The 18,577-nt window shown below is 37.4% G+C and overlaps 1 protein-coding gene across 7 annotated transcripts in view; it reads left to right on the plus strand.

Annotated features, from left to right (window-relative positions):
• The window catches only part of NFIB (nuclear factor I B), a 172,311-nt gene extending 155,522 nt beyond the window's left edge, over nucleotides 1-16,789 (plus strand). For 6 of the 7 annotated variants that reach the window (XM_085042436.1, XM_085042439.1, XM_085042437.1 and 3 more), the window contains one exon: nucleotides 10,221-16,789. In XM_085042436.1, coding sequence (XP_084898562.1) covers nucleotides 10,221-10,350 — 130 coding nt within the window. In that variant the 3' untranslated portion in view covers nucleotides 10,351-16,789. The remainder of the gene's footprint in view (nucleotides 1-10,220) is intronic. The other variant, XR_014846794.1, reaches the window with a different exon arrangement.
• The last annotated feature ends 1,788 nt before the right edge of the window (nucleotides 16,790-18,577 follow it).

The raw sequence follows: 18,577 nt of genomic DNA on the forward strand, positions 1-18,577 counted from the left end.
TAATTTATTATATTTTACGTCTCTTGGTATACAGTGGGTTATGATAACAGTATAAGGTGTGTGTTTATCTAAATAGGTGTATAAACAAATCAACATAATTTTAATACATCAGTTTTCACTTTTCTTCATGTACAGGATTATCTGCAATACTCAACACAATGAGGGTTGTACATGTAAAACTTGTAGGCTGGAAGCCTATCAGATGAAGTATTAGACACTTACTCATTAAATAATTTTAAATACTTTTTGAAAATTTATGTGCACATGAAAATATATGTACTTTTGAATAGTTAAAGTATGTGTGTAAGTGTAATTGATATGTATTTTGTACAAAATACCTTTTGATGCATTGTACAGATGGAACTATGAACAGCTAGAAGTTTTGGGGCTCTTGCGAATCAACTTGGAAAGGAAATTACTGAATTTGAAAATTGGTGCTGTTTACAAATCTCAAGTTTGATTTTTTTTGTGGGTTTTTTTCTTTTTTTTTAAATTTTTCTGAAATAACATTTTAAATCTGGAAGAGTTGTGGTGGCTAAGTGAGGTCTTGCCATTCCTTTCCTTATATAGTAATAGTACAATGGAAAATTAGCTAATGGATTCACCTCATCTCCTCAAGTGCTGTGATTCACATTAGAAATCCCCATCATGCAGTAATTGCCAGAGTTTCCAATGTACTGCTGGTAGTGAATCCAAACTGAGCTCGTATAGCACAGAGGGGGTGATTTATTCTGCTGCTACAAAGGGTGTTGCATTTTCAGTGCATTGACAGGCATTAGAAAATTACATCACAGCAACCTATCTAGGATCATCCTTACATGGTTTTAAACAGTCCTCACTCAAGCATCCTTCAGAGCAATGCCAGCTATACCAGTTTAAACACTGTCCTAGTGTTTGCTGAATTCTGTTTTTCAGTATGATTGTTCAAGACCCTGGGCATAAAACGTGAATAGAGAGGAAAAGTGGGAGAAGACATTTCCAGGCGATGACCAAGGAAACCTTGGTGGTGAATAAGGGCATGCTTCATGATCCATTCACTGCTGCAGACCAAACTGCTTTGCTGGTCACTCCCAGGATGCTGCCTGCCACTGTAGCCCTTCCAGCATACACAAGTGCTGCCAGAAGAGCTTGGGCACAAATTCTGCCATGAGCATTTTGTTAGAGGCCTAGGCTATGCCACTTGCTCTTGGCTCATGCACAACCTTGAAGGACAAGGAAACAAACTGTTTTGCCTAAGCTAATGGCTTTTAGGTTTTGGGTTTTAAAATATGACATTCTTCAAATCTCACAGAGCTGAGGACCTAAGAAGAAAAATTGTACCTGCACAGGCTAAGGAGCAGTGAGCCTTTCTAACACTAAATCTAACATTAAAAAACAAGAATATATTGCAAAGGGAATTGTCACATGTTGGCAAAGAAATGTGTACCAGTCCAGACAAGTTTCTGCAACCCCGAATCGTTTGATAAATGCTTGATTATGTGATTTTCACAGATCTACAGCACTCATTTTTATTGTGCTCAATCTCACCTTTTCATCAGGTTTTTGTGGTTATTTTAAGTATACTGAATTTTCAGAAGTAGTATTGACTTCAAGGAGGTGAAAAAGTTGTCAGTCCCTTGGTGTTAGCTGCCCTGTCTCTACAGAAATCAGGTAGCAGAGATGGTCAGGTTGCAAGCTTTGTCCTTGAGCATTGTTGGTAAACCATACTTTGGAAACTTGGGAAAAGTGAATGATGAAAACCTTCTGTTATTTCTGTGTTCTTTATCTTATTAATAGTTGTCTGTCATACCTCATGGAAGGTACAATGCATAGATTTCAAAATAACATATATAGATTTCAAAATACATATTTTTTGGTTTTGTTTCCTTACAAAATTATGTATCTGTTGGCATTTAAAGATTCAGGTCTAAGACAGTAGATGTCTGCATGCAGAGGCTGAACTTTGCAAAAAAGAGGAGAATATGAATAATACAAAAGAAAAAAGGAACACCAAGCCACAAAACTCTAGGTCACTGATACTGCCTTTGCTACAAAACCAGAAGACTTTCAGGGAGTGGTGATAACAAAAATAGATTAATGCTCTGCATAGCTGAATTAAACATTCTAGTATCTTTAATGGATATACTTATATTAAACATTCTGTGAGCATCCTAAAAAAAAAAAAAAAAACCCCAGAAACTGGAATAAAACACCATCCCAGTTGTATGGTAAGATATTTTGAAGTACTAATTTTTACTTAGCTGCTGATAGCCAATTTACAATCTGAGTTTGGTTTGGTTGTTTCATTGCTTATTTAGAGCATTTATGATACATATTATGTCATTATATGTCATTTTATATTTATTTGTAAACATATTTGTAAACATTTTATTCTACCTGCTGAACTTGGAGTACCATTTAAACACATCAATAGAAATAAGTTCTCCAGTATTTTTGTGATCATTTAGGTAACTTTTTTGGTGGGAACAAGATAGTCAGAACCATTAAAAACCCCTGAATCCATATGTTTTTTGATAACTACAGTTCTGTTTTCCTAGCAACAGAAGGAGGGGGGAAGCTGTGAAAAATCTGTAAGGCTCATTTAGGAAAATAGAGTCTCAGTTACTGCATGAGGCCAAGGGTGTGTGCAAAAAGTACACTTAAAAAGTGAGTGAGAGTGACAAAAGGGCTGTGTGAGTGTGCCTGGGAGGCTGATAACATGAGTTTGATCTTAAATCTAAGCTACTCATTTCACTGTTGATGATATTTCCAGTATAAATACTCATAACAGCTGGCATGGTGTGTCTCTCTTAGACCATGTGGAGTATTTGCAAGTTTTTCATGGACTGTAAGCAACTTTTCATTGTCAAAGTGTACATTTCAACCCAGCTATTAACAAATGTAATTTTTTGTATATTAATTATTTTAACAATCATTCTGTGTTAGTTTTATGGGTTAACTTTTAATATTACCTTTACAGTATCCAGGCAAATGGACTAGGCTAGAATTTCATCCTTTTGTTTTGTTATCTTGACACAACAGCATAGTACAACATCTGGCTTGTTCCTGGAGATGCTGAGGGGAGCTCTGTTCTCAGAGTGCTGAATTTCTTTCTCAGCTGTAGCTGTAGGGTTGTTCAGCATTCCAAGCACCATTTCCCCAAACTCCCCACCACTGTGTGTCTATAATAATAATGCTGATAAGGCAATCAAATGGGTTAATCTGATTTGTGAAAGAAGTTGGAGGAGAATTGAGAATGGGTGCATATTGCTTTTGTAGCACGATATTGTGTGCATGTTTGGTATCGAGCAAACATATAGCTAAAATTACACAAGCAGCAGCATGTCTGTGGAAGCACATTTTGGCAAACACAAACACCTGTTAGAGCAGTGGCTCATATATTCTGACCTGTGCACCTCCCTCATTCCTCCTCCCAGCAATGGTTTGGAATAGAAGTATCATTTCATTACAATTTCAGAACAAAAAGTCTGAAGTATCCTGATTGTAAACATATTCATAGAGAGAAAATCTAATGATTTCTGATTTTTATCAATTTAAATTACTAATTCTAATAGTTTTTCCCAACTATGTAATGCAGAAAGATGTGCAGAACATTGTTTCCTCTCCATCTAGGCAAACATCTTCTGAACACTTCCTAAGAAATCAGTTGTACTCAAGCCAGACTTGCATGCTGCCATCCCACAGGAAATGGGTCAGCAATCCATTAAGATGCCATTAGATAATCTAATTTGGAGCTTAATCTCTAAATTAACCATGCTCCATACTTGAAGCATACTTGAGAGAAAGAAAAAAAGTTTATGTTTGAATCGATAGGGGAGCTGAAGCGTGAAGAAGGCTGTTTGTTTTTTCTGTAGCTGTGGTCACGTCTCAAGCCGTCTGGTAACCAGGAGAAACCAGACATGATGTAATTCCAGATTGAACTTGAACTTCAGGGATTTAGAATGGGGGAACAATGGACCATAGGAATCAATAATGTCCATTTTCCATATGATTATGTTTGGAGCTTTAAGTTAACCTTTCTGGGAGTAGCAACAAGAACTGCAGTGTGACCAAAATGAATGAGATGATCTAGAAGCAAGATGTTAAAATAAAGAAAACAACTTTAGTAATAATTTCTGAGCAGCACTGCAGATTCCAGCAGGATTAGAAAAGTTCTTGCTCTGAAGTGAACTAGTTGCCTGTTCTGAGCTCTCTTTGTTCACTTAGGTGGGACAAACTTAATCTTATGTTTCCTGTCAGATGATTTTTGGCAGCTGCTAGGGAAGGAGGAGCATATTATAGAGAATTCCCTAGTGTAAACTGTCTCTTTAACCCCTTGGTTACTCCAGCTTTCTACTTCTTTGGAATCTTACCTCCAATTGTTTCTTTAGAAGTAGTAGAACTGCTTTGTTTGTTTGTTTGTTTTTGGGGTTTTTTTTGTTTGTTTGTTTGGTGCAGGTAGGATTGTCTGCATTATTATTTAGTCATGCTAGTTTGATAAATAAACTTGTAGTTATATTTTTTTTTAAAGTGCTAAGGTAAAACTTCTAATGGTTTGAAATGTAAATAGTAATATTTGGGAAAAGAAAAAGGTAGTGCAGATGTGTAAAGTCAAGAGACAATTTTTCATAGGCAACCCAGTGGACTCTGGTAGACAAGCACTTCTTCTCCATGGTTTGGCTTGACTTGGTCATAGCCTCTTCTGTGCAAGCACACGTTTGAAAGCCTCTGTCAGCCCTGTTCCTGCACCAAATACTCATACATGCATTGTCTGAAGCACAGCACAGACATGCACAATTTCTCTGGGCCCTTCCTCTGTTGTGGGTATTCTATGTTAGCAATGGGCTCTGTAGCTTCTTCCTGATCTTTATGTACCTTTTGGTGTTACACTGTCACACAAAAGAGTCTGAAGGGAATAGAATAAATAGTATTCTTATAGCAGATTTCCCTTTTCCCTCCCCTGGGTATAAATTAGTAAGTCACTAACTCCTTCATCTGCTAGATGGGTGGTATGTGCCTACATACCTAAGTAACTCTAAATTAACCTGAGATACACTTAATACCACTCTTGAAACATGTGTTCCTCTTGGAGGTAAAATTTGGCAGCTATTTACCTATGGATATCAGTTCAGAATGGTAACAGAAGTATCCCATTAAGTAGATTTTGGAAAGGTGGTTATTCTTTTGGCAGAAATGCACAAGTGGGAATTTAGCCAGTGCACTGAGGTTAGCAAAACTTCATTTCCAAAGTTCTTATGATCTCAGCAGTTTTAAATGGTAAAAGTCCCTATACTTGTGTGGGGGAACAGTTACTACAGAGATAGATGTGCCTTTCTTGGTGATTTAGTGTTGTCTCTTCTCTCAACATTGAAGGTATTTCTATCTTTTCTGTCCAAAGTCTACCTTGGCAGGATCTGCTCTACCTTCTGTAAGCTAGTGGGTTCATGTACATGATAGTACAGCTACAAAAAAGGAACACTGCTTTAGATGTACTTTCTGAATGGTAAAATACTCTTACAGATTTCTGAAACTATAAAAGAAAGAAGGTAGTAACTGGTGGAAAATAAGAATCTCAAAGACCTCCAGATTTACTCAGGTCAGATTAGATTTATTTTTTTATTGCATTTAGTTAATTGTTTAACATTATTATACTCTTCATGTTATTATAACCTCCAAAGTGGACTGTATATACATATAATGTAAGCACTACTTGTGGTCCATTCCAGTAATATTTTAATCAGAGGTTCTTGAAACAGCAATTATTATCTTTAAGAGGAAATCATGGCAGAAATCTTGATTGAATTAACATCTGGAAACTGTAATGGAAACTGTAATGGAGAATGTTAACCCTGTAGGATGCTTGCAGAATTTTCCTTTGCTGTTTTATTACATTTGAACAGATAAATACATTATACTTCCTGTGGAGAGAGGGAACTGATGGCTGTATAACACATCTGGTAGTCTAACTATGGGGAAGAGGAAGCTGCTATCAGTAGTGAAATTACTTAAAAGTGTCATGCTTCAGGAAGGAGGTCCTGCAAAAAAGACAGGTCTGAATTTCACAACAGTATCTGATGGTACTTCTCATGCAATTTTCTTCAAGACTTAGCCTCGAGCAGCTTTTTTAGGTCTCACTTCATGTTTCAAGGGAAAAGCATTTATATTATAGCCTCTGTCAGGACACGGATAAGAGATTTCCTCAGGAGTAGTTAGCTGGAGTGTGGGGTAGACCTGCTTTACTCCACTCATACGTACAATTTCTGATCTGAAAGAGAAGCCATGTGGGCAGAGAGACATCCTATTACCTTCTGCAAGGACAACCACCTTGTCTGTGTCTCAGGCAATACAAAGAATTCTGTCTTCCCTGTATTGAGGTACTTAGTGGACAGAGACACAGCATTGCCTCTGGTTTTGTGAAACCAAGGGCTGAACTTCAACTGGGACTCACACAAGCTGCTGTGTTGTATGGTGAAAAGAAAGGTATTTCCCCATTTCCTGCTGTTGCCACTCACATGGGTTCCCAGGTGGAGTTTGCAGCCAGCAGTTACTGTCATTGTTGCTAGGATGTTCTGCAGAGAAACTGTGCATAGTTTCCATGGCAGAAGGAAGCTAAGCTCTGCAATACTCAGGTCTGTTCTGAGTAGGCTGTAGAAGGCTGGCAGGAGAACCTTGCGCTTCTGGGCTGTTGCTCTGGCTGGGCTCCACACTGGAGTGCTGGGGAACTACAAAGAAGGGTGTGGCTCATAGGGTAGCTGAAAGTTCTACTAAATTTGCCATAAATGTGAGGGGGGGGCTACGGGAATGTTGGGTAGACAGCCATATGCATGCATCTTAGCAGAGCCTGTGTTGTGTTTTTGGTTGTTTGTTGTGTCACAGCTGTTCTCAGAGCTCTGTCCTGTGACTAGGGCTGCTCTCAGCAGCTTTCATTCAGGTTTCTTCCTTTGTCTGCCGTGAGTATCTAGGGGTGGTATCAGGGGTGGCCCAAGATAAGAGTTACATGCATCAGACTGTAGTATGATAAGGTTATTTTCTAAATTGCAGTCAGAACTCACCAAGCCTTGAATATAACTGCTTAGGAAAAACCAGCAAACAGAGGGAGTGGGCTGTTCTTCCCAGTTGCTAGTGCAGCCAGACTCTGCCCAGTGTGTGTGTTTAGACCAGGACTTCAGCCATCTCCAGAGGTGTGGAAGTGGTGGCTGTTCCATCCTGCGGGCAGGCAGTGTGTGTCTGTCCTGTTCCCACAGGTGCTCTGCTGCCTGCACCACCATCTCTGGCAAAAGGCTTGGCATGAGCTATACAAGAGACTTTGAAACTCCTGCGGGATATACGCAGTGTTAACATGGGAGTTTTAAGACTCCCTCAGGATTCATAAGTAGTACTGATTAATTAGTACTACTGATAGTAGTACTAATTAGTTCTTGCAGACTGTCATGGTCATAATATAAGGTGGGAGGCTTGAAAGGTTTAAACGAACACCTATATTTAATTGGTAGGTCATATGGCAGCAACAGTCACATTAGGAACTTCCTGCAACTTATTTTTATTGAGCACTTTCCATAGCAATCAAGATCTCTGTCTGGTATTTGAAGTAGCAGATAAAAATACCACTACAAATAGTAATTTGCTTTTAGTCAGCAATGACTTGTTTCCTGCATCCTCTGCAGTCACTAGAAGGTTGGCAAATTTAAAACAAAGCAGAAAGTCACAAATGTATATGTCTAACCACTGAAATGCACTGTAAATCTTCAGAAAGATAACCTGGAGCCTGTGTGTTTAGCCTTTGCCACAGAAATTTTTTAAATAGTGTGTTGACCTCAACCAAAATTTATATTCTTAGTGTTGTATTTTGTTTGAAGTCACTAAACACTGTAAATCCCATGTAACAGGATGGCAAAGAACTGTGAATTGTAAAACATATATTCAGACAGATCTCAAGCAAACAAATCTGCTTTATTTTTTTATTACTAGCTCTTATTTTTACAAATCCCCGTGCTTGGAAGCAATTGCTTGGAAGCAATTTACTTTGTGTGTGTTACTTCAGAATTTACTTCTTAACATCACTGAAATCCAAAAAGGAAGGAACAAAAAATGTATTTTAAAACAAATTATGAAGGAAGATGAAGAAAAAGTTAAAACAATTAAATCTCTTATATGAAATTCTGGTATTGATTTTTTTTTTTCTGTTTGAAACATAATCTTTTCATTAGATCATCTTGAAAAAACCTTTGATGCGTAGCAAGGCTTAAGTCTTTGTGAGCCCTTCAAGATTTTTGGGAACTGTGATTTTTAATTTCGAAAGGGTTTTTTTTCTCCAATAGCAGACTTTGTTTTTGCAATAGTCAAAAGAATTAAAACAACAACAAAAATTAAACATATTAGGTAATCTTACATTTTGAAAAAGCACTTTTTTTTCAATATCTGAAAAGGTTAAAATTCTGCAGATTTTTAGGTGTCCTTCAAGAATATCTCCAATTAAGGAAAAAAAAACCCAACAACCTTATTGAATAATATTTTTACTTCAGGCATTGAAAACATTAAGCTATTAATATTTACTCTATTCTCTTGAAATAAAATTAGTCCTTCTCCCTTGGGAATATGGGCATCATTGAGACAATTAGACGAGGAATTCTTTGCACTTCTTTGTGTGTGTAGAACAAAACACCTGAAATTAATTGCTAGGAGTTAAAACACTACATTATCAGGGTTGGTGAGATTAGTAATTTCAAACAGGAGTAAATGACATAAGCTCTTTGTATTATTTTTAATATGAAAGGCCTGAGAAACATATGCCCGTTATTTCACCAAATAAGTTGGTCATATTTCAGCAACTAAAATGACCACAGAAAATCTGCCAAATGAAATGTACTTATTTTGTGCACATATAAAACTGATAAAGGGCATATTTTCATCTTTATACCCGCTGCCACACAAGTGCATCTGCTTCTCCAGGGAGAGAGCAGTGCAGAAATGGGACAAAAGACAGAGAGGGAAGAAAACTTTTAGTATCTGTCCTTCACAATACACATGTGGAAGGGTTTAGTCTTCAGATGTGTTATCATGAAGCTCATTAGTCTAATCCCAAAATGTATTCCCAAGTAAGCACCTATGTTTGTGAAAAGACCTAGTGTGCAGAAAAACTCGATACATTGAAATGCAGAAGAAGGATGTGTTTGCATGCTGTGTGTCCAGTTTTGGTGTTAGTTCTTTGGCAATGATTGCTGACTTAATGATGCTTTTTTCTTCTGAATAAATGGGACAAAAATTTTCTTCAAATTCATAGAATCATATAGCTTAGGATAGTTTGATTTGGATTTCTGGGTTGCCAGAGCCACATTTAGGGAAAGGGCTGCTGAAGGTCCATGCTTGGTACTGAATACCAGCAGCTGAGGTCTTTGAGTATCCATCTTGCAAGTACTACTGGTTGGAGCCTGGTGAATCTGTGAATGCCATTGGGACTTCAGCTCCTTACTGACAGAGTGCTTTTGAAGTTATGACTTAAGTTCCTAAGTCAGTGAATTGTATTTCTCAGAGATTTGTTGAAAAAAAAGTGGTCCTCACTGCTACCCTTGACTCATAGCTACCCTTGGCTGCAAGAGTTTTGATGAGTGGGTCTTGGGTTAGCTGGTGCTCCTTAGACCCTGACACTCTTAGGGGAAGACTTTTAAAGAAAGAAGGTTTTTTGACCATTAAAAGTCCTCTGTCCTTTTGGGGGTCTGTGCATCTCAGAGGCCCATCTTGGGTTGGTGACAAGATAAACTGCTGTGTTTTAAGAGGGTAGGGAATCTCAGAGGATGCTGCCACTGAATCTTTATACTGTTTTCTTGAAAAAAGAGCACCTGTACGCTGTGGTATATATCACTAGCTGTTAAATGATGTCCATCATGCTCTATAGTATCATTTGTATGCTTTAGTTGTGTTTGCTCTATATATTTGCGTCTGACATTTGGGGACGTTTTCATAAACAAGCAGGCCACTTAGTGTAACTCAGGAGTAACAACTTGCTATTGAGTTCAATACAATTATTTTTCTTTCAAATAACTTGTACTTTCACAGAGAAAACCGGGAAGTAGAATCTTAAGTAACATTCACAAATTTTGTTTCCGTTTTTGTCCTAAGTGGGGCTATTATTAATTAATGTTGGATGAACCTTGATTCATATTTATTGTATACATGTTTAATTTATGGTTTGTTTTTTCTCTCTCTCTTTCTCTCTCTCCTTGTCTCTTTCCCCTTTTCAACAGTCCTGGTACCTGGGCTAGCTTGGTTCCTTTCCAAGTATCAAATAGGACACCGATCCTGCCGACAAATGTCCCAAATTATGGTTTGAACATAATTGGAGAGCCTTTCCTTCAAGCAGAAACAAGCAACTGAGGGAAACAAAATTAAAAGCAAAATTAAAAAAAAAAAGGAAAGAAAAAAAAAAAAGAAGACAGTATGAGAAAAGAAACTGAAGAAAGAAGAAAAAAATAGACCAGCAATTGCAGCTCTTACAATCACTAATTCCCTTATGGTTGAAACTGAAATGATATACAAAGGGTCGATGATATTTCACTGATGGGTAGAATGCAGCTCCTGCTAAGTAGCCTTTGTTATATGAAGTCCACTGGGAAATAGATGTTCTGTCTCCAACAATACATTTTAACTGACTTTCTAGATGCCTTAATATTTGCATGATAAGCTAGTTCTATTGGTTTAGTATTCTTGTTGTTTACGCATGAGATCACTATTCCTGGTTATCTCACAAAACAAAGGCTAGGCAGCAGCAGCAGAGCTGCAGGAGGACAAGGGCCGTGAGCCAGCCAATTTCTCAGCAGTCTGATTTCTAAATGTTTTGAAAATAAGCTCTGTAGCCTTTAGTTATCAGTGTGGATTTATTAAACTTTGGCCCTTAATTCAGCCTTTTTCTAGTGTGTTATGCAGTTTGATCAGTATGAACACACAGGCTCTATGGAAGAAATGCCTCTACGCAGGTAAAAGTGTTATCTTCTCATGCAACAGTAAAAAAAAGAAAAGGAAAAACGTGACATTTTCCCCACTAAAGAAACACTTACAGAGGCAAGTGCAATTTAAAAATCATATCTAAGAGGTCATCACTATAAGTCCTTCAGCCCTTGGACTCTAAATTGAGGGGATTAAAAATATAAATAAAAGTTACTTTGAACAAACTTATTTTTCCCCTCAGTTTTTGAGGGCATTAAAAGGCATTAAGTCAAGACAAATCACGTCCTTGAGAAAAAGAAATCAATGGAAACACAGCACTTATGTTGGTTTAGCTGCTGCCTCCACAGAGGGGTAGGATTTATTTATTTAAAGTTACTTGTTGCATCAAGAACCCATAGGGTTTACATGTTTCTGTAAAATCTACATCATAGAGACAAAGACATAGGCAAATCCATGTCACAAGGGCAAAGCTTACCGTTTACAAACTGGTAATACCAGGATGGGGATATGTTGTATTTAAATAATGCACTCTTAATGTAAGTCTAATTACAGGGTGCTGTAAACTTGCATGGTGCTTTCAGAAGTTAGCCTTGTTCAACAATTTTCACATATTGACAGAAATATAACGTGCATGGGCAGACATTTTGCCTCTATGTCTCTTAAAAAAATTAAAATACTCTTTCCAGTAATCCTAATTTGCACGAAGATATAATGTCCACATTACGTGCCTTGCCTTGAAATCTAAAAAACGGAAAAAAACTAAAAAAGAAAAAAAACTACAAAAAAATTGACATCACTACACTTGTTTTGCTGCATTTATTATAATTTTAAATCTTTACCATTTTTATGACAAAATATTTTGTACTCCAGATGCGAAAAATGTGTGACATCATGGATTTTTTAGACAGTTATACCTTTATCTCACATTTATAAAGCATATCATGGCTGTGTATAGTTGCCGCTTAAGAATTGTAATCGACCAGCAATATTTTCAGTATTTTGGTGTTTTTTCTATTAACCTTTCATGTTTTTCATCTTCCAATTAATATTGGGGGGAGGGGATACAAATTTATACAAATTATGCAATACCAAGTTTTGCCTATGTAGGTAGTGCTTTTAGCTGTATTGGTTATTATAGGTAAGTACACAGATTTAAAAAAAAAAAAAAAAGAATAATGTATGCTTTTTTTGTTTGTTTTAATTGACCAAAGTGGGTACTGCTATTTTTGCAGTGTGATGAGGTCCTTTTCTGTACTGAGAGGTGGACAGGGGATTTTTTTTTATACATACATATATATATATTCTGGGGTGGGTGGGGAGGATTTTTAACACTTTACAGTGTAGCTGTGAAGCAGTGCACCCTTAGCCAGGCAAGGGCTGCAAAGCAACTGTTCTGCCTACTGTGACAAACTTTTAAATCGGTTTCCTCTTTTTAACTTCCCACCTGGGGTGCAAGCTGAAATCATTTCTGGATTTAAAAAATAAATAATGAATTCTGTTGGAGGCAGACTTGACTTGAGGAAATTGTTTTACTTCAAGGTTTTCTTGAGAAAGAGAGACAGACAGAAAAAGAGGTCAAGACCCACAGTGAGATGAAGCCTTTTCCATTCTGGCACAGATAGTGCATCCTGAAGTGTTCATGTTAGAAAATGTTTTTAGCTCAGAATGACAGAGACACTTGCTTTGTCTAGAAAATACAAGTACAGGGCCAAAATCTTTGCTGGCATAATTCCACTCACTCCAGTTGACTCTGGAGTTGCTCATGCAGAGAGTTTGCCCCCCTCCCCCAGCCTGCTTGACTTTTTTCCTTTACATAATTTTTTTTTTTAATTTCCCTCCCCTCTTCCCCTGCCAAGTTTGTTAATTTGGTGTTTGAATTCCAATTTTCAGCCTGCTTGGGCTATGTCAGAGGTTTGCAGACTTCTCATACAGCAGATCAGATGGAGAGCTCTGGGGTGTAGTGGAGAAGGAGGTTGTTCCTGCAAGGAATTAGACTATGATGGAAATAAAAGTGTGTTTCCAGTAAAATCCCATTTTGCAGACCAGTAGTGGGCCTGTTGCTTGTGACCTCTTACACACAAGGGATCTTTGCAATGGATGGCTCAACACAGGGTGAATTTTTCTTTGAAATATATTCTTCTGTTAGGTTGAAAGCAGTGGAGAGTATGGCCATGTGGCAGGGAAAATTCATCCCTTTGCAGTGTGTCTGCGTTTTGGAGGTTTTACTACCCTGGAGCAGTCCCAGAGGTGCAGCTCCAGTGAGCACTGGCCATCAGCACCACCATCAGTCCCTTCTGGTTCCAGCTGCACTTAAGTGCTGTCATGGTGGCAAATCCCATGTCTCCAGGAGGAGACAGTGTGTAGGCGGGGCTTGAATGGCTACACAGAGGGGAGTTGTAAGGAAATAAATCTTTGAGATTTAGCTAAACTGAAAAAACCCCCCCAAAAAAAAAAAAAGAAAATTAGACACACATGCAAAAAGAAATGTGGAATTTTTTTTGGAGTCCCAGAGTAAGTAAATTTGTTTGGTAAGTGCATGGCAAAATGTGCTGGATGCAGCCACAGTGCACCTCAGGCTCTGGCCTGGGAAAACAAAGTATGGGTTGTCCTTTACACATGTCACTGATACAGTTTGGGAGCAGAGGTGTGCTGGGGGCACATCCTTGATTAGTACCATTAACAAGGTGCTCCCTGAAAGCTTTTAATAACACATTGGGACAAAACTGGAACAAGTTCAGGCTTCAGCTTGAAATACCCAAAATTATGTTTGCCCTTTGAAGATGCCCTTAACAGAGATTTTTTTCTTTTTTTAAAAATCTCTGGTGTCCTGTATGAAAGAAAGCTGAGCTTTAAGATGCAATTTTTTTAGAAAAGTAAACACCTTCCTTAAATTGGGTCATTCAGCTACTGTGGGTATTTGTCAACTGCCTCTCTAATAGAAAAGCCTGCTTGGAAGATAATGAACTTTTCATTTACTGTATGTTTGGTTTTAGGTTGGCTTTGTTGGTCGTTTTTTTTTTTTTTAAGCTCAGCAGTCAAATGATTAAGATGAGATTGAGAACTCAAATCCAGTCTCTGGCCTCCTCCTTCACCAGGAAGTGTATTCTGACAAATTGAGCCACCCCGTTCTATGTGCACTGTTCTGCCTTTATTAAGTTGCTTTGCAGCCCTGGCCTCATGGCTGTGCCACTGAAGTGTGTTTCCCCTGGAGTGACATGAACGCTTGAGGCTTGACTAAGGAAAAAAAAGGCAGTGAAGGAGACTGTACATAAAGACATGGCAAGAATATTAATTATAGCAATATAGTTGTGGGGTGATGTTTAGGTGGGCAGCTCCATTGAAATATGTGAATGAGTTTGTGAAGCTGCAAGTAGCAAGAAGAAAGGATGATCTTCTGAATAAAACGCCTACCTTGTAGACAGTAATTTTTACACTGTATAGTTTTGTTAAGAATTTTTTTTTAATTAAAATACCCTTGTTTGTAAAGCTAACTTTTTAACAATTATAATGGAAATGCATTTCCATTTTTAAACAAGAATATTCTTTGTTTAGAAACTGGACTTGGGTTAAAACTCTCCAGTTTCTTAATTTATGTATTAAAAAAAAATCTGTCCATGTTAGGAGTTACTTCGCAGATTCCTGTGCTTGAAAAGCATAGGTTACTAATCCTTTAAAAATGTAAATGGAGAAAAGTTATATTTTATGAAGGTTATTTTGTTGTATTTAGTATTGGAAAAGTTGGTTTTCAGAGCATTTCAAAATGTTGGAAGCACCACTGTCTTTTTTATTAGTATATATGGCCTTTAGCAAAAGTTTTTGTGGTTGTTACATGATGGTATTTAAGATTAGGTTCACAGAGCAATTCAGGATAGGCAGAGAGCTAAAACAGTACTTAAGTCTCACACAGCTGTGTCCTCAGGGAGCAGAATTTTGGATTTGCAACTTGTAGCTTCATAAGGACTTAATGATTGCACAAAGACATCTGTGACACCAGAGTGTGTTCTGTACCTAAACCTAAATTAAATGTACTGTGTGAGATTATGAAGGCTGCAGAAAGTTATCCCATATTCAGTGTACAGTTTTCACTTTTAAAGAAAAAACTCTAATGTTGCTGGCAGTAAAGGCCCCAAGCATGACATCCTCAATGGTTTACATGATCCTGTCAATGTCTTTTGTTGACATTAACCAGCTGTATGCTCCTGGATTTTTTAAATTTGGTTTCTGTAGAAAAATTAAGAAAAAAAAAAAAGAAAGAGTAAAATCACATGCCAGCTAATCAAGTTAAACAGGAAAGACTCAAAGCTGAATGTTCTACTCCATGCTGAAGGAGCTGAAAACTGCCTCCTTCTTATTTGCACTTTCTGCTAGTTCCCCAGTTTTATTAATTCCTCAGAATTGTGTGGGTGTGGTGGAGCACTGCAGTTGGAGGATAACATGGACCACTGATTTTGCCCTTTAACCCTGCACAATGATCTTTGCATCAGCCAAACTTATTGCCATGACAACTCTTTGTACTGTTTCCATGCCACAGCTCTGTTGGTCACGTTGTCAATAGTAAAGGGGACAAGTTGGAGACGGTCAATTTTTACATTTTTTTTGTTGCAATTTTTTCTTCAATGGTTGTAAGTAGTTGTTTGGTTTTTTTTTATGATAAAAGGGTTCACTAGTTAGTACTCTTTAGAAATATCTGTGTGTTGCAATTCAGATGTATGTTGAATTTGTGAAAAGGGCTTCAGTGCCACTAGCATCATGATATCCTAGAATAAGCCTTTGATACTTTCATTGCATGATATCGTAACAGTAAAACAAAAGGTGGCCTAAATAAATGGAGAGCAGTGTGAGCTAGTGACACTAAAGCCTGTCTTTGTATTACTGTATTTTTGACAGAATGGTTTTGAAAACTGTGCTACAGGGACTGATGTGGCAAATGTATCTCTATATGCAGAAGGAAGTTTTTTAAGAAGTATGGCTTATTATGCATTCTTCATTGAGGGCATTGAAGTTGCATGGACTGATAGAAGTTGATGCAAAATGAGAAAGAAACAAAAACCAGCAAAATGTTTACCAAAAAACTCAAACAAATGAGCAGTGCCTGTTCAATTTCACAGTCTCTGTTGAGTTCAGTTGTAAATATGTTTCAGATAACATTTTCTTCAAAAATAATCTCTACAACATTGTAGAATGTGAGGGGTTCCTCAATCCCAGGCATAGGCTTCTCAAGAGCTGCATTAGATTATGTCTTCATCAAGCTGTTAATTTGTGCTTATATCATATAGAACTTCTAGTAATCTGGGAAGAGGCACCCCATCTCAATGATATTTCTCTGAGAAAAACTTTTGTAGGGCTGTGTGTTTCTTTAGATACATTTAGTACAACTGTAGGTGACAAGTAGTCAGTTATTGCTTGCTAGCTACATACCAGGGTTGATCCATTTTAAAACTTTTGGCATTTTTCCCCATACTCTAGGCCATAAATCCTGAAGGTTACATTTTAATTAAAAAGAAGGTGTGTGCAGAGTCTTTGTGTAATGAACCTTCACTAGTAGGATGCATTACAGTACAGCTACTTAATTTTGGAATTAGGGCCCTCTGGCATCAGACCCGATTTTAGCCTGAGTGTTAACAAAGGTTTTTATTGTGCCTGGTTGGAGGATAATAATGTTCTTTTTGGTACTTTTTTTTTTTAGGTTACAAATGAACTCAACTGCCACAAGTTTTAAACTGGTGTAAATCAAGCTTGACTTAATGTGATTGTTACTGTTATATCCAGCCTATACTGCTAGCAGCTGCTCATACTGCAGTCAATTACTGGAAGCGGATATATTTCCTATGCAAAAACTGTTTAAACAATAAAAATGAGCTATGCTACAGACCCTGGTCTTATGTTTTCTTTTCTGTGTCTAAGAGTCGTAATTAGTAATATCTTAAAAACAAACCTTAAACCTTGTAGCCTGACGGCATGGCACAACCTATGGAGCTCTGTGTATACTAGTTTAGGTTTAGCATGTTTGTTTGCACACATTTGAGCTTAGCTTACACTGAAAAATGAGGAGAACAAGAACAAAAGGAGATACAATCAGGTAGTCAGCTCAATTTAAATTTTACATTTAGTTTTCATCATCATGTTTAAGGAACCCTAGTAATTATGTAGGTGATCTGAACTGCCTCTCCAGTGATGTAAGATTTAGCATGATAGCAGAAGGGCAGAAGACCTCTGTTTTCATTTAATGTTATTGATTTTTGACAGACATTCAATCTTTGATTTCTTAAATGCCTTCATGATTACATTTTCATTGAAAAAAGACAGTAAGATCCAATCTTCCCAAAATTCTTCCTGAAACCAGAAACCTTTATCTTGGGTCAAGATCTTTCAACTCTAGAAAAGAAGAATATTTTTTCATAAGTGTGAATTAGATGTATATATGGGGTTTCTCATTCAGTTCATGTCCTGGGAGATAGATAGTTTTCTTCTTAGACCATTAGGATTCCATAAACCAGTAGCAACAAGTAACATGATATTGGTCAAAAGACTGGTGGGATAACAGTGTAAAGATTTAAACTGGATTATATATAATATAATATATATAATATAGATTTTGTCCCACGGTGAAGCTAAACAGCTCTCCATCTACTTAGGTAAAAATATTCTAGTTTCTACAGCCTAAGCTTTATCCCATTAGAACCAGTAGTGTGAAAATTGTAAAATGGTTTGTTATTTTTCCCTACTACCTTGTTTGTTTGTTTTTTTCCCTACTATTTTCCCCTACTTATTTAGACAAAGACCATTTGTTTATTAAATGTACTAATTTTCCTGTGAGAGGCCCTTTGTTGTGTGTGTGTCCTTCCTTCCAAAACAAATTGTTAAGCATGAAAATTTAGGAAATTCAAACAATTTTTCCTGCTGTGCTTTCACTGAATGATGTCATTTGAAGACTGATATGCCATGATTTGAAGACTATATTAAGGACCTCACGTTCCATGCCTAAAGCTCCAAATCAGAAAAGTTTCCTGTATAATCCAGAGACAATTAAGTCATGCCTCAGTCATGCCTCCCTTTTCTGATAAGAAAATGCCCTATTTTTCCAGCCACTCTTCAGCCCCCTGAAAAGTACGCCACTGATGAAGCCTGCAGCAATTGCTCATGACTTTGACCCTCACTCCGTCCATGCCAGCTGTATGGTGGCACTGATGCAAATCATTCAGGAAAGAGAATGGCATCTTCCTGACTCTTCCAGTGCCACAGCCAGGGCTGCAATGCCATGCTCAAGATACACAGTACAGTGCCCACGAACACCAAGCTAAAAGTGGCAGGAAGGAGAGAATGCAAAGACCATGACTTGCAACTTTGTGGCGAGTACAAAAAGGGGAATACTCCTAGTTCAGGCTTTTCTGCTTTCCTATTTGGAAGCTTTTTGAGAAGAAATGGACAAACATTTTTTTATTATACCACTGTTATTTTTGTGTATTTTTCCATGAGCTTAGAAATTGTAATTGAAAAATAGCATAAATCTTCATACCAGACCCAAAAACATGCACAAGCGACAAAGCAGAAATGTGCAGTGCTACCTCACAGATTTTTGCTGCTTATATGAAGTTCTTCAATCTTTGCTATATCTGGGCTCTTTTTGAGTCTTATTTTAATTTTTGTGTTGGTTACT

The sequence above is a fragment of the Lichenostomus cassidix genome, chromosome Z (genome assembly GCF_008360975.1).
Source record: "Lichenostomus cassidix isolate B80296 chromosome Z, HeHo_3.0, whole genome shotgun sequence".
Classification (NCBI taxonomy): domain Eukaryota; kingdom Metazoa; phylum Chordata; class Aves; order Passeriformes; family Meliphagidae; genus Lichenostomus; species Lichenostomus cassidix.